The sequence below is a fragment of the Apodemus sylvaticus genome, chromosome 7 (genome assembly GCF_947179515.1).
Source record: "Apodemus sylvaticus chromosome 7, mApoSyl1.1, whole genome shotgun sequence".
NCBI lineage: Eukaryota > Metazoa > Chordata > Mammalia > Rodentia > Muridae > Apodemus > Apodemus sylvaticus.
Window position 1 is genome coordinate 120,198,240 of NC_067478.1, and position 14,664 is coordinate 120,212,903.

General features: G+C 39.6%; 1 protein-coding gene across 10 annotated transcripts in view; it reads left to right on the forward strand.

Moving 5' to 3' along the window:
* The first annotated feature begins 745 nt into the window (after positions 1-745).
* Positions 746-14,664, forward strand: part of Cep295 (centrosomal protein 295) — a 40,144-nt gene continuing 26,225 nt past the window's right edge. For 9 of the 10 annotated variants that reach the window (XM_052189077.1, XM_052189081.1, XM_052189079.1 and 6 more), the window contains exons 1-6: positions 746-878; positions 3,514-3,644; positions 5,027-5,227; positions 6,303-6,427; positions 7,215-7,308; positions 12,127-12,222. In XM_052189077.1, the coding sequence (XP_052045037.1) occupies positions 761-878; positions 3,514-3,644; positions 5,027-5,227; positions 6,303-6,427; positions 7,215-7,308; positions 12,127-12,222 (765 nt within the window). In that variant the 5' untranslated portion in view covers positions 746-760. Of the gene's footprint in view, positions 879-3,513; positions 3,645-5,026; positions 5,228-6,302; positions 6,428-7,214; positions 7,309-12,126; positions 12,223-14,664 lie in introns of those variants that run through there. The other variant, XM_052189085.1, reaches the window with a different exon arrangement.

Here is a 14,664-nt window from a genome sequence, read left to right on the forward strand (position 1 = left end):
ATTCCAAACAATAGTTAGATGGTTATTAAAAGCTTAAGAAAGTCTTGCTGGATTGTTGGTTCCAAGATTTAACAGGAATATTCAGAGGTATGCCAAGCAAGGATGAGGAACTGACTCAGTTTACTAATTTGCGCAGAGCCCTGGGCGTTCGAGGAATTAGATTTCCTAAGGGGAGACGCTAGGTCTCAATAATTAAATCAGAATTTCAAGGATACGTAGTTTATCACCTCTCTATACTGTAATTGGTTATGTACCAATGTGCTGGGTTAGATATTAGCTGCTTGCTGAATCTATATTTCATTTTTCTTGATACGGTTCACGGGTTAGCAGGAAACCGTGGCGATTGAGAAGGAAGTACAGTGTGCACTTGGTTGAACGTAGGAAGTTCTTAAAAGAGACTACGTGAATAAATAAAGGTAGCCTGAGTTGTCTCGGTGTCAGAGTATAGAATGTGAACTGCAGTTCCTGGGCCAAGACTTTCGCTGATTCCACACAACCTCCTTCAAGTTCTGAACCCGATCTAGGCTTGACTGCTGGCAACAAACCACCACAGAGCGGTGGGACAAGACTCTTGGCAGTTGGGAGGAATAATGGCCCGTTGCGCAAGACTGCGCATGCGTGCGTGTGTGGGCGGGGCTGCGCGTGCGCTGGGCTGGAGGTGGGCGGGGGGTTGGCACAGCGCGGCCTTCCCAGCGGCCCCTGCGGAGGCGGGCCCAAGCTGGTTCCCGCCGTCCGATCCCGCCATTGGCGGGCCGTTTGAATGACGGAAGTGACGAGAGCTGGGCCATGGCAGTCCCGCAGGTACCCGAACGGCTGCTGGGTAGCTGGCCGGGTGCGGGTGCCTGTGAGTCGTGAGGGCCGACCACACACGCTGTCAGGTGAGTGACGGAGGCCCGTCCGGGTTCTTCTGGCAGGCCGCGAGCGGGCTGGCGAGCCTTCCGGCCCTTTAAACCGCCCCGAGGCCGATCCTGCAGAGAGCTCGGCCTTTCGGTGGCGTGCGCCACCCGTGGCTCTTCTGGTACTCTTCTGTCTCACACTTAGCTTAAAGAAAAAAAAAAAAAATGGAAGTCCCAACCGGGAATGTTAGTTCATCCTGTAATCCCAGCACTTGCAAGGCAGTGCTGAGGCAGGAGGAATGCCTCGAGTTCAAGACCAGCCTAGGCAACAAACATAGTGAGACCCCTGCCTCAAGAAACTACAGCAGCGAATGGTTGTCTTAGAATGTGTTCGGCGGTTTGGAAGTAATTGAGCCACACATTTAGTCCAGCCGTGTGTGGTGGCTAATACTCCCCTTACACGGAATAAAGTTAACAAGACCCTAGGGATTTGAAACTTGGCTGCTGTCTTCTGCAAATGAATGGCGATGTTGGCTCGTGCATCCACATCTGCTATTCGTTTTGTGATTACTTTGTATTAGATACTGCCCAATCCTTCGAATGAAGTCTGTCAAGATAAGCCCTACTGTGTCTTTGGACACTTAAAACAACTTAGCGTCCACTTGGATAGAAATGACTAGTGAACAAACCAGTTAACAGGATTCTACTGAATAGGTGTAGGAGGGATCCTTTTTCCTATGGAAAACAACTTACAATATTCCTCTCTTAGAGCCTCAACCATCCTCAGGAGTTTTTTCTTAAGAATGTCAGTGGCGTGTATTGGAAAAGGTTTTCAATTCAAGCAGTTACTACTGTTTGACATTTGCCGTCCTCTTGGATGTAGTGGTGACTGGTCTGCCATGTAGTACTACTGTATAGGAATTAAATCACTGTCTCCTTCAGTCCACCTTGAATGATTTATAAGATTTGAGAGAGTTTTTCGACAAAAGAGATAAGGTGGTGAATAAGATCATCCTTGCCCAGACCACAGTTGTGATGGAGAATTCTCCTCAAAAAGGGTTGGTTTCTACTAGGTTACAAAGTACTTCACTGAAAGTACTTTTTTTTTTTTTTTTACTTTTTTTCCAGTTGTTATTTTTGAGTATTAAGAGTTTTTAGCCAGACACTGGTGGCACACACCTTTAATCCCAGCACTTGGGAGGCAGAGGCAGGCTGATTTCTGAGTTAGAGGCCAGCCTGGTCTACAGAGTAAGTTCCAGGACAGCCAGAGCTACACAGAGAAACCCAGTCTGGGGGGGGGGGGGGGGAAAGAGAGAGAGAGTTTTTAAAATTATAGCTACTATTACTCAGTTATTAAGACCCTAGCTACAAAAGACAAATAATAATGAAAAACTAAAGAAGAAGCTATCCCTATATGAACATAGATAGTCTATATTCTAGGTGAGATGAGAAGGCTCATTCATAGAGGATAGCTCCTTAGAAGCGTCTGAGCTTAAGCTAGCTTCACAGCTGTAAATATCCAGTAATAAATGTGCCTGCCTCCTCACTGTAAAGAGACAGAGAGATGTGCATTCATTTCAGATAAGATCATGGCCTGCTAAGTGTATACTTCTTGGTAGTGGTGATCATGGGAACAGGTTGATAGAATTACAGGGAAAGGCTTTCAAATTACACCAGCTCTGACACACTACATTTCTCTAGATAAGAGTATGTTAAAGAAGAATCTTAAGTTCTAGAGAAGAGTGGGATTGTAGCACAGCAGAAGCGTGAGCATGCACAGAGCCTGGAGTTCCATCCCAGAACTACAGAGACAGAAACAGGGTAGGGAGGATATCAAGAACACCCAGACTTAGCAATAGAAGAAGAGACCCAGGAATCTAAGCACTGATGCCATTATAATTATCCTATAGGGATTTTTTTAAATGGTCATTAAAATAAAGTATCCTGGTAACTTTTATATTGCCTTAACAGCTCCTTGCTTCCATGTTCCTGCCATTTGACTGACTTCCCTTACTGATGGACTATGATGTGGAAATACAAGCTAAAATAAACCTTTTATTCCCAAGTTGCTTTTGGTCATGGTGTTTTATTGAAACAGTAGAATCCCTAACTAATACAACGTGTTTGAAATTGTTGAGGGAACTTTTAAACAAAGCCCATGGGATTGATAATAGTCCATGAGATTTAATGGTGCTAAGTGATCAAATTTTGTACAGCAAACCAGAGGCCCCTAAAGTTACCTTTTTATTTTTATTAGGTACAGGTTTTTACTTTCATTATTTTACTTTAATATTTACTTTTATTATTGGGTTATCAGTGTTAAATTGTACTTGTGAAAACATTTGTTTGATGCTAATACATCTTTTAAGTGCTTAATAAACTATGGAAATGCCAAGACAGGGAAAAAGTAAGGTCTGAACTACTGTCAGTCAGCTATAGATGGGGATAGACTTGTGAGGAGCTCCCCCCACTCTTCATTTCCCTCATCATCTGACAACCAGTGATCTAAAAAGCAGATTCAGAACTATAAGTTGAACTTTATTTATCTGTATACAGTAAATATAATTACCCTTTAAATATTGAAAATATTAACATGAAGTTTTAAAATCATTTGAATTGTTGCCGTAATTTCAGTAATATATTTTATAGACATTCATCTGTTTATTTCTCGATTCAGATCCTTTATATTTAAAATACTCAGAAATGAGAAGAAAGGTAATGAATGCAAAGCTGAGGTTGAGTCCTAATGAAGAAGCCTTCATTTTGAGGGAAGATTATGAAAGAAGACGAAAACTAAGATTGCTACAGGTATACTTTACTTGGAGTTTAAATTTTTTGTCTTTCTTAAATCATATATTTTGAATTAGATTGTTGTAAATAAAGTTTAATTTACAAGCTTTTTCTGTCCTTGAAAGAGTCCTGGTTCTTGCTTATTTACATTTGAAAAATAAGCTGATAAGTAGATTTGAGAAGAATTGAAAGATATCACTTAACCCAAGTATTGGAAAATAGTTATTTAAATATCTATATATTTTTAAAAATTTTTTTATTTTTTGATAATTGCATATGTGGAGAGTATATTTAGATCATTATCCACCCCTCTCTGCTCCCTCCATGTTCTCCCCAACTTTCTCATGTTTTCCCTATTTCATGTCTTTTCTTTTTTCTTTTTTTTTTTTAATAACCTAGAGTTTATTTAATTATGCCTGCATTTGCATTGTGCCATCCATTGGAGCATGGACAGTTTACTATTGGACCACATTGTTGAAGAAAACTTACTGTCCCCCAGCAGCTGTCAGCTCCCAATAGGTCTGTAGCTAGGGTGAGGTCTCATGAACCCTCCCTCCGTGCAGGAGTGTTGACTCACTTGATCTTGTGTCAGCAAGATCTATGCCTGCAATACTTCTGTTATGTCCATAAGACATTATTTTTCAGAAATCTTCCTCAATTTCTGTCTGTTAAAATCTTTCTGTCCTATTTCTCAATAGTACATAGTTGGTGAACATTAGAAAAGGAAGCTCAGAAGGAATCCGCTTGGAAAGGACTGTTGGAAAGATGAAACAGACTTACTAATGTGAGCATCTAAGACAAGTTTATTTGGAAAGTTTAGATTTCCCTTTCTAGCAATCTAAAGTTAAGCTTTTGTGAGTCATATAATAGATTTCTACCTAGACCTAGAGGCAATGTACTCTAGAGAGGGAGCCTCCTCCCATCTGACCTTGATTGTGAAACTTGTGAAATCATCTTACTCTTAGCATCTTATGTGTTATTAGAGGTGGAGTAGATGAAACAAGATTTGATGAAGTCATTTTAGAAAGACCCTTGAAGGTTGCTGAGATGGTCAGGAGGTAAAGGTATTTTCCTATCAAGCTTGGTAATCCAGGTCCTCAAGCAGGGACCGTCACGCAGGTTGTCTTCTGCTACACACACACACACACACACACACACACACACACACACACACACACACACACACACACACATGAATGCAATAAAAAATTTCTAAATAGCCTCTCCCTTTCTTTTTCCTCTGTCATTGTAGCTTTTTTTGCTAACCGTAGTCTGTGTCTACTGAATAAGAGAATGATAGGCCTGAAGAGAATTCATTTGCATTGTTATTCTCAGTTAGATTTTTTTTTAAATGTTTAAACCCCCCTTCATGTATTTTGTATGAAATACTCATCTTTCAGGTTCGAGAACAAGAAAGGGGCATTGCCTTCCAGATAAGAGAAGGCATAAAACAGAGGCGAAATCAGCAGGTTTCTCATTTGGCCGAGGAGCTAAGGGCAGAATGGGAAGAAGCACAAAGCCAGAAAATACAGAACCTGGAAAAACTATATTTGGCAAGTTTAAGACATATGGGAGATGGACATCGACAGGCTAAAGAAAACGTAAGTGGTGAGCTCTTCTTGTCACTGATTGAGACAGTGCAGTTATATTAAATTGATTTATTGAATGCTTATATAAGCATGTTTTAATGTGTACAAGTAGGAGAGGCAAGCTGACCTTTATTTTTTAGTTTAATTTACCATGAGAATAATGGTGTATCCATTGCCTTGTAAATCATGCCAAGCACACCTTTTCTTCTGGTTAATAATAATAATTTAGCATTATTTCTTCCAGTTCTTGCCTGTATAAAATGATGGTAACCTATGCAGTCAGAAATTGTTCATCTCAAGCAGGTTGGGCACATTCGGGGAACTAAATTCAGATTTCCAAATTCAAATTCATTCCTGACACCTCTAAATATGTATGACTAAATATGCACTTGTTTTTGTTGATGATTTTCCTAAAGGCAAAGTAGAGTTCAGTGTTTTCAGATAAGTCCTTGACTTTGCTTGATTTGCTTACTATAATTTATGGCTAGTAAATAATCATTTGGCCAGGCATGGTATACATGTATGCCTGTAATCTAAAACTCAAGAAAAGAGACAGGAGGACTTCCATAAGATCAGAGCCATCCTGGTAAACATAGTGAGTTACATCAGGTCAGTCAAAGCTACAGAACAGAACAAAATAGAGTAAAGGGGCAGGGGAAGAAGGCTTAGAAATGTCAGCCTGTGTGTGTGTACCAGCAATCCTAAGTTCTAACTTTTTTCTTTTACTTTTTTACCTTTTTGTGTCACTGTTGGCCTTGTGTTTAATCATTTTCCCAAGCCTAACTCATTTGAATGACACCTATTGAAGGCCAGAGAACCAACTGTATTACTATACTATACATTTGGGGTTTTAGTTTAAATAAAATATTTTATTAGTTAATTTAACCTGTGCACATTAGCTTGATATTTTATGTTTTTATAGGAAGTTAGATGTTTAGTACTGTGCCACGGTGGTGCTAGTACCATTGCCATACTTTGGGTACTGTGGGAAGAGATGATGGAACTGCAAGGTAGAATGCCAATGTCATGTAGACACCTTTCTGTTACTCTTGTACAACATGGATTTTTAAGTAGTATATACTTCCAGGAGCCTGACTTGGATGCTCTTTCTCGGCAAGCAGCAGAAAGAAAAAGAAAAGCAGAAATGAGGCATAAAGAAGCTCTAAAAGTGCAGAAAAGTCAAAAAGAAATGTTAATGAAGCAGAAAACCAGGTGACATAATAATTTTTACCATATTCTCAGCTGAAATCACTGTGGGAAGAAGTGGAGGGCATGTGGGAGGCTGTGAAAGACCAGACCAAACAGAAGCTGGGGCCTCCACAGCGCTCTGAACCATGCTCACTCATGCAGCAGGGCCTGGTGTCACTAGCTGAGTTTCTGAAGAAATGTATGGACAGTGCAGACTTAATATCAGCCAGAAACTGTCTCTGATGTAAAAACAAAGTAAAAAGTTTTCTGTGATTGAGAGCATTTCAGAGGTCTTAGGGAATAGTATGGTGGCTCACACCTTTAATTCTAGTGCTTGGGAGGTAGAAGCACGCAGATCTTTGTGAGTTCAAACCAGCCTGGTCTATATATATTGGGTTCTAGGCCAGTCAGGGTTATACAGTGAGACTGTCTGAAAACATACATACACAGGCACGCACCTACAGTTGTGGACTGGGAAGCTTCAATCATTAGTAACTTTTGCAGAATGTTAGTGGTCTGTATTGGTCATTTTACACAGTAGCCTACCTTTAACATTTCTAGTTCTGCTCTTATTGTAAAAACACCTCTCCATTGGCCCTCTTAGTTGACCCTCCTGTCTTTATATAAGCCTCTTGTAGCTGGTAAACATGTCCAAACATGGATGCTTTGTCAAGCAGCAAATTGGGTGTGCACTCACCTAGAAGATGAGTGGCTTTATGTTTTTGACTCTGTACTGATATCAATTAATGCATCTCTGGTCCTCTTGGTGGAAACCCGGGGGACTAATTGGTGGCTTCTTTTGTCTTTTAAGGCACATAAAAGCTCGAAAGGAAGCAGTGCTTGTGGAAAAACAGAGATCTGCTAAAATGGCCAGGCTACCACCGCCTGTCCCATCCCCCTTTGAGGTGAATTACCTAGAATTTTGTTTAAATGAGTTTTAATTAAATAATATTATATGAGTCTATATGGAGTATTTTAAAATCCTAGATACTGTTTTACCTATTAATACTTTAATGTGTGTCTTTTTTGTTTGTTTGTTTTTTGTTTTTCGAGACAGGCTTTCTCTGTGTAGCCTTGGATGTCCTGGAACTCCCTCTGTAGACCAGGCTGGCCTCAAACTCAGAAATCCACCTGCCTCTGCCTTCCAAGTGCTGGGATTACAGGCGTGCGCCACCACCGCTAGGCTTTAATGTGTGTCTTTAAAAACTGTAAAAAATTAATCATACTGACATTTTGCTTAGTGTTGCCTCACAGTGTTGTTCCCATATGTGTTGAGTTTTCCCCAGTGGTCTCCAAGCAGTGTGTTTACAAAGCATAGTGGTTTTCGTTCCTCTCGGGCTGCTGCCCATTCTGCTTTTGACTTTTTTATAGCCTGTATTTGCTGAAAAGTTACATTAGTTGTTCTATAGACAATCCATATGAGTACTAGAATGGACACGCTAGCTCATACCTATATTCCCAGAATTTGTAAAGCTGAGGTAGGAGGATAGCTATTGAGCATAGTAAGGCTTTGTTTCAAAAGAAAAAAACGGGAAAAAGAAAAGAATCACTTCTCTTATTTACATTAGCATTTTGTTGTCATTGGAGTGGCTATAGAGATAACTGTCAAAATTTGTTGTTTTATATAGAAGCTTTTTTTTAAAAAAAGCATGAAAACAGTAATGCTTGCATGAGAATCTCAAATGTGTGGATATGATCAGGCTCTGTCAGCCTCCCTGCTCTCACTGAGCTGTCTGCCCTGCCCCAGTGAGGCCCAGGGGTAGTGTCCTCTTTCAGTACTCCTCTAGGCCCATACAGAGATAAGCAGGGCAGGCAGTATTTTAACCCACTGCTGTTTTATTGCTTTTATTATGTTTTCTAGTGTTTATAAGCCAGCCTTTAGCTTCTTGAAGAAAAATGCTTTTCAAAGTGCTAGATGGATAGTATTATCAGTTCAGGATAGCAAATTTGTTGTTTTGGCTTGGTTTTTCCTTTTTGACAGTGGTGGCAGGGTCTCTTTCATTTTTGTGAATATCATTCTAGAGATAATTGGATTTTATTATACTATACACAACTATTGTAATTATTCTTTTTTATCTTTCTTGGAAGTTCCTATCCTCTTCATTGAAAGGAAGGCTCTTCAAGCTCGCTCTGTGTCCATGGTTCTCAAGCTTCTTTGTTCTGTAGCCTAAAAATTACTCTGACTCCCTGTGAACATACATAGCCCCACTTCTGGATCTTCAACATACCTTGCTGTGTGTGTGTGTGTGTGTGTGTGTGTGTGTGTGTGTGTGTGTGCACGCTGTATGGCTCTTATAAACTAAGAAGATCTGGGTGATTGTATTCTTTTATTCCTTCTTTAGTTTTTTTTGAGACAGGGTTTCTTTGTGTAGGCCTGGGTATCCTGGATCAGGCTGGCCTCAAATTCAGACATCTACCTGCCTCTGTCTTCTGAATGCTGGGATTAAAGGTGTGTGACACTACTGTCCAGCTAGGGTGATTATATTCTTGTTTGGTTAAAGAAAAACATGTTTTAGAGTAGATTCTTTATTCACACTTATCCAGGTATATTCTATGTTGTGAGCCGGTTGTAAGTTTGTGGTATAAAAGGAAAAAAATAAGGACATTGGTTTGAATGACTGTTAATGGAGTGTTTGAGTCTCTTGAAGTTACTGTGTACCATTTAAGGATCTTGTGTCATATAGAATGGAGGTGTGTCTGTGTAACCATTTCTCCAAACATAAAACTCAAATACTGAGAAATCTGAGGAAAGAAATGCAAACTGTTTAGGTTTCTCAAACTTTCTCAAGTATCTTCTCTTAGCTAGGCATGGAACCCGCTTCCCTGTAGGGAAGGTAGGGAGCTCAGGAATCAAGGCCAGTTTGGCTTGCTCAACAAGTTGGAAGCTAGAATAGAATAGGAATGTGAAAAGCCAAGCAAACAAACATAAAACAAGGTTTTATTTACATAATGTAAAGAAAAATACTATTTTGGATACACTAAAATTTTACCAAGAACAGTTCCTAGGGTTTTAGTGTGTCTTATTTACCCACCAGTACAGCCAAGCACAGGAAAAGTTACAGGTGTTTCTCAAGTTAGGAGACATGAAGATCAGGGGTTAACCAACCTCAATAGAGAACCAGAATTCATAACAAGATCCGACTCTACAAACTCATCACCTTTCTTTTGTGACTCTTAGTTTCCATGAATCCCTTCTTTAGACGTCACTAAGGTAAACTAGTCAGACTCTAAGACTGCAGATGTGAGCAGCCAGGGTGTTGAAAACCTCAGTGCCGTGCACACAGCCGAGTGTCTTGTGTGGTCTAGTACACATTTAAAAGCAGTTTTTTTGTTTGGGTTTTTTTTAATGTTGTTTTTCAAGACAGAGTTTCTCCATGTAGTCCTGGCTATCCTGAAACTCACTATGTAGACCTGGCTGGCCTCGAACTCAAAAGATCCGCCTGCCTCTGCCTTCCTACTGCTGGGATTAAAGGTATACATTACCTCTGCCAGTTTAAGGTAATCACCTCCTGATTTTTATTTATTTATTTATTTTTTTTTGTTTGCTTGAGACAGGGTTTCTCTTGTAGCTTTAGCTGTCCTAGAACTCACTCTGTAGACCAAGCTGGCCTCGAACTCATAGAGATCTGCCTGCTTCTGTCGCCTAGGTGTCCAGCACATGACCCTTTTGCACTGCCTTTGGAGATAATACTTGATGCAGGGAAAAAACCAGCAACAAACAGGCTTGTTTTATGTGTGTGTAGTTATGGGACTTGTCATAGTTGACTATTTTGTCTCCCCCTTCAGTGGGGGGCCACTCTCAGGGCCTGCAGGGCCCTGCCTTTAGCTTGTACCCTGATGGTTTAAGTCCAGCAGAACAGAACTCAGACTGGAAGCTAGATGTTAACTGAGCAATTTAAAATCATTACAAGGCATCCTAGCAATACTGACAGGCCATGGACTAATTTGACTAAACTCTAAAGTCTAGTTCACTGGAAGTTGTGTTTTAATAATGATTGGTGATAATTTAAATCTTGGTGGGGGCGGGGTCCTGTTCCTTTTTTCCATTCATCCATGTTAAAGCTGTGTCTAATTTTTTCAATTACACTTCTCCCTCTGTACTTGTCAGTGTTACCACTTTGTGGTTTAACAGGTGCTTTCTCAGACACATTGTGATTTCTACAATAATTGTCACCATGGCAGTGCAGCATAGAAATAGCTGTGTGCCTTCTTTTCATAAGAAAACTGAGGGACAAAGCCAGGTGCAGAAGTGGCATTTCTCTGGGAAGGGACTTTTATCAGGTTACATACAAAATGTCAATTCATTTCGAACTCATTTTTACTGGTGGTGGTGGTGGTGGTGGTGGTGGTGGCGGCGGCGGCGGCGGCGGCGGCGGCGGCGGCGGCGGCGGCGGCGGCGGCGCACGCCTTTAATCCCGGCACTTGGGAGGCAGAGGCAGGCAGATTTCTAAGTTCGAGGCCAGCCTGGTCTACAGAGTGAGTTCCAGGACAGCCAGGGCTACACAGAGAAACCCTGTCTCGAAAAAAACAAAACAAAACAAACAAAAAAACAAAAAAAAACAACTCATTTTTAGAAGTGTTACTTTTGAGTTTCTTGAAAGCAGGAATTGTTACTTTATTTTCTGTTTTATACAGTGTCTAAGCTTGGATATGGTGAGCACTCAGAAATCCCTGTTTAGTATAATTGATTTAGTTACATATCGATACATAATAAATTGTAGTAGCCTGACTATTTTTATGCCAAAATAACAGAAACAGGGAAGTAGCTCATTTCATCTTTTTGAGACTAGTGGAATCAGTGTGATTAAATATTAGCTAGTGTTTCTATACCAAAACTTAATTCATGATGAACTGTAGTAGAATTTTTGTGTTTACTTGTGCTCTAACTTGATTTGGTGTGTCTTATAAGCACATTTGTGTTCAAGACATTTGAAAGTACTCTCAGTTCTAAAGATGAAGTCAGTGAAGGAACACCTGCCTAGCATGTGCCTGGCCCTGGATACAAGTCCTCAGTAAGGGTAGGGGGTGCTATAGTAAAACCAAATGTCTCTTTAAATAACTGAGAAGTTAGAGTGACATAGATTATTATGAAGTAATTTAACTTTGAAAAAGATTTTTCATTATTAAGCAGATTTTAACACCAGTCTTGTTTTAGTGCATTTCTGCTACAGGCAGAGTAATTCATAGAGAAAAGACTGTTTCTCCAAGACTTATATAGAAGGTAAACTAGGAGAAACATCAATGATCTCACTATCAGAAAACAAAACAATGTGCTGAATCTGGTGGTGGTCTTATCACTGGCAGTCACAGCTTGATGAAGAGTATCAAAGACACAAACAAGGTGATGTAAGCAAACTGGCCTTTGTAGCAGATTCACCTTAGACAGCCTTGGGATGCATTAATCACTTGAAAGGACTGATGTCTTCATTACACGAGCTGCCCTAATGACCCCTGGAGTCTCTACCTCATTACTCCCAGCATCTTCCAGTGGGCATTAAAATAGGACAGGCTATAGCATAGACTAATGCACAGTTTTGTGGCAGTGCACACTGCAATCCCAGCACTCAGGAGGTGGAGACAGGAGACTTGCCGTAAATCCAGGACAGTCCTAGACTACATAGCTAAATATTGTTTCCATAAAGAAGAAGACAATTTTACTTTTTGCATTGGATCCTCTTTTAATTGATTTTGTAACTAACTCTGTGTTATTTCCTGTTTTCCAGAACATTGACATAAACAGAATTCCTTCATTGAAAACCAACAGTTCCACCTACCATCATATTTCCACCTTTGTGAGTAGACAGATGGATTCAAAGCAGGTGATTGAATTACTGTTTGTTTGTGACCTCATTTGAAAACAGAGGTGTTCACTTAGTTGAGTGTTATCTTGATTCTATGTCTTGTGTGACCAGTTCTCAAAATTTGAACAATCCTACTAACTACTCTAAAGACAACAAAGCCTTCTACATGTACTTTGAATTTTCATGTCAACTATATGGTGGTCCTGAATAATGGAAGAAATCCATGACTATTTGTGACTGTCTTTTAAAATGATAAATGTATTTTTATCATCCATTGTACAAAATATGCTTCATTATAACCTAAGGTAGGTTTTAAAACTTGTAGTCATAAAATAATAGACTCTTTGTAGAAATGGAACTTTATATAAAAGGTAAACTAGGAGAAACATCAATGATCTCACTATCAGAAAACAAAATGATTAATATATGAATCACAGTCTTTATGTATACATGTATACACAAACATTTAAAAATAGTTGTTTTTTTTTTGTTTTTTTTTTTTTTTTAATGTTTGTGGATGTTTTGCTTTGCAAGTATGTCTGTACCATATCACATGCCTGGTGCCTGTAGAAGCCAGAACAAGGGATATCCGATTCCCTAGAACTGGAATCACAGACAATTGTGAGCTGCCATAGAGTACTGGGGCTTGAACATGGATCTTCCCAAAGCATAGCCATGACTGTGAACCATCTCTCCAGTCCCTAAAAAACAGTCAGTCATAGTTCATACTTCACTAAGCAATAGAAACATAATAATCTTGGACATTTATATCTATATCTGATTGCATATTAAAATAGATTTCTAGAAGAAAAATTATTGCTTCTAAACTACATAGCATTTGATAAAGTTAATTAAACTGCCTTTTATAAAGTACCAACATCAGAATGGCTTTCTTCCCATTCCTGAGTGTGTGTGCGTGTATATGTGGGGGATGGGGGTATTTTCTGTAGATTGGTATAGCTGTCTTCAGATGCATCAGAAAGAAGAAGGTATCAGATAACATTACCTATGGTTGTGAGCCACCATGTGGTTACTAGGAATTGAACTCAGGACCTCTGAAAGAGCAGTCAGTTTACTTAACTGCTGAGCCATCTCTCCAACACCTCTTTAGTGTTTGTTTGTTTGTTTGAAACTGTGTCTCAATTTAATTTATAGCCCTGGCTGGCCTGGAACTCACAGAAATGCACCTATCTCTGCCTTCTATGTGCTAATATTAAAGACACCATATGCACCACCATAACTAGTCCCTTCTCCATTGTCTCTAGATTAGACATAATTATCATTCATGTTGTATTTTTTGAAGTTTTTTCCTTCCCCTTAAGATTTTAATTTATCAAAATTGACATTCTACTTTAAATTCATCTTCAAGAGGGAGAGAATTCCATAGGAACTTTTTTCATGAAATTTCATGGCCTGAATAGAATGAAGTGTTGTTTTAATAACTTATTTTGTTTAATGTTCTGTGCTCATTGTAATTTTTATTTAATGTATTTTTGTTCTGCCTGGCATTCTTTAGATTTGAAGAAGTATTCTCTGTCTTTAAAGAAGCTTATTTAATAGGCTTATTTGGTTAGTGTAATTCTACCTGTTCACTGTCAGTCTCTTCCTCTGCTTGTCTCTGTATTTGGGGACTTTTCATCTTCTTTCTGTGAGACAGTGTTTCACTTTAGTCCATATTGGCCTCAAACTCAGTGTCTGAGTACAAAGATTGCAAGAGCGAGCTACCATGCCCGCTACCATGCCCACTCTGGAAGGATTTAATCTTATGTATAAAGTTAATGTTTTCACAAATATTGTTTTAATCTATTGATAGAATTTGATCATATAAAGAACAAAGCTTTTTTTTTTTTTTTTTTTTTTTTTTTTTTTTTGGTTTTTTGAGACAGGGTTTTTCTGTGTAGCCCTGGCTGTTCTGGAACTCACTCTGTAGACCAGGCTGGCCTCGAACTCAGAAATCCGCCTGCCTCTGCCTCCCAAGTGCTGGGATTACAGGCATGAGCCACCATGAACAAATGGTTTCATTTGAAATGAACAAAGTGTTTCATTTGAAATGCTGCCTCTAGTGATGAAGACATGGCCCAGCAGTTAAGTGCTGACTGCTCTTGAAGAGTACCTGCACCCACAGCAAACTGCTCCTGGCCAGTCTGAACTACAGCTCTGATAAACCAGACACCCTTCTCTGGAATTCAGGGCATGTGCTCATGCAAAGAAGTAAAACAGAATGTCAAGTAAAGCCTGTGTAGTTGAAAGTAAATATTCAGATAAGCGTGGCAAGCTGTGGTAAGTGGCTTAGTCCCTGTTTGTGCATGCGTCCTGGAAAGCCAGGGCTATGTCTCAGACATTCTGGGCTTCTTAGTGGAATCAGCATTACCATTTAGAGGAACTTCTTAAAAATCATGGCATAAAGCTGGGCAGTGGTAGTGCACACCTTCAATCCCAGTAGCATGTGAATCTGTGAGT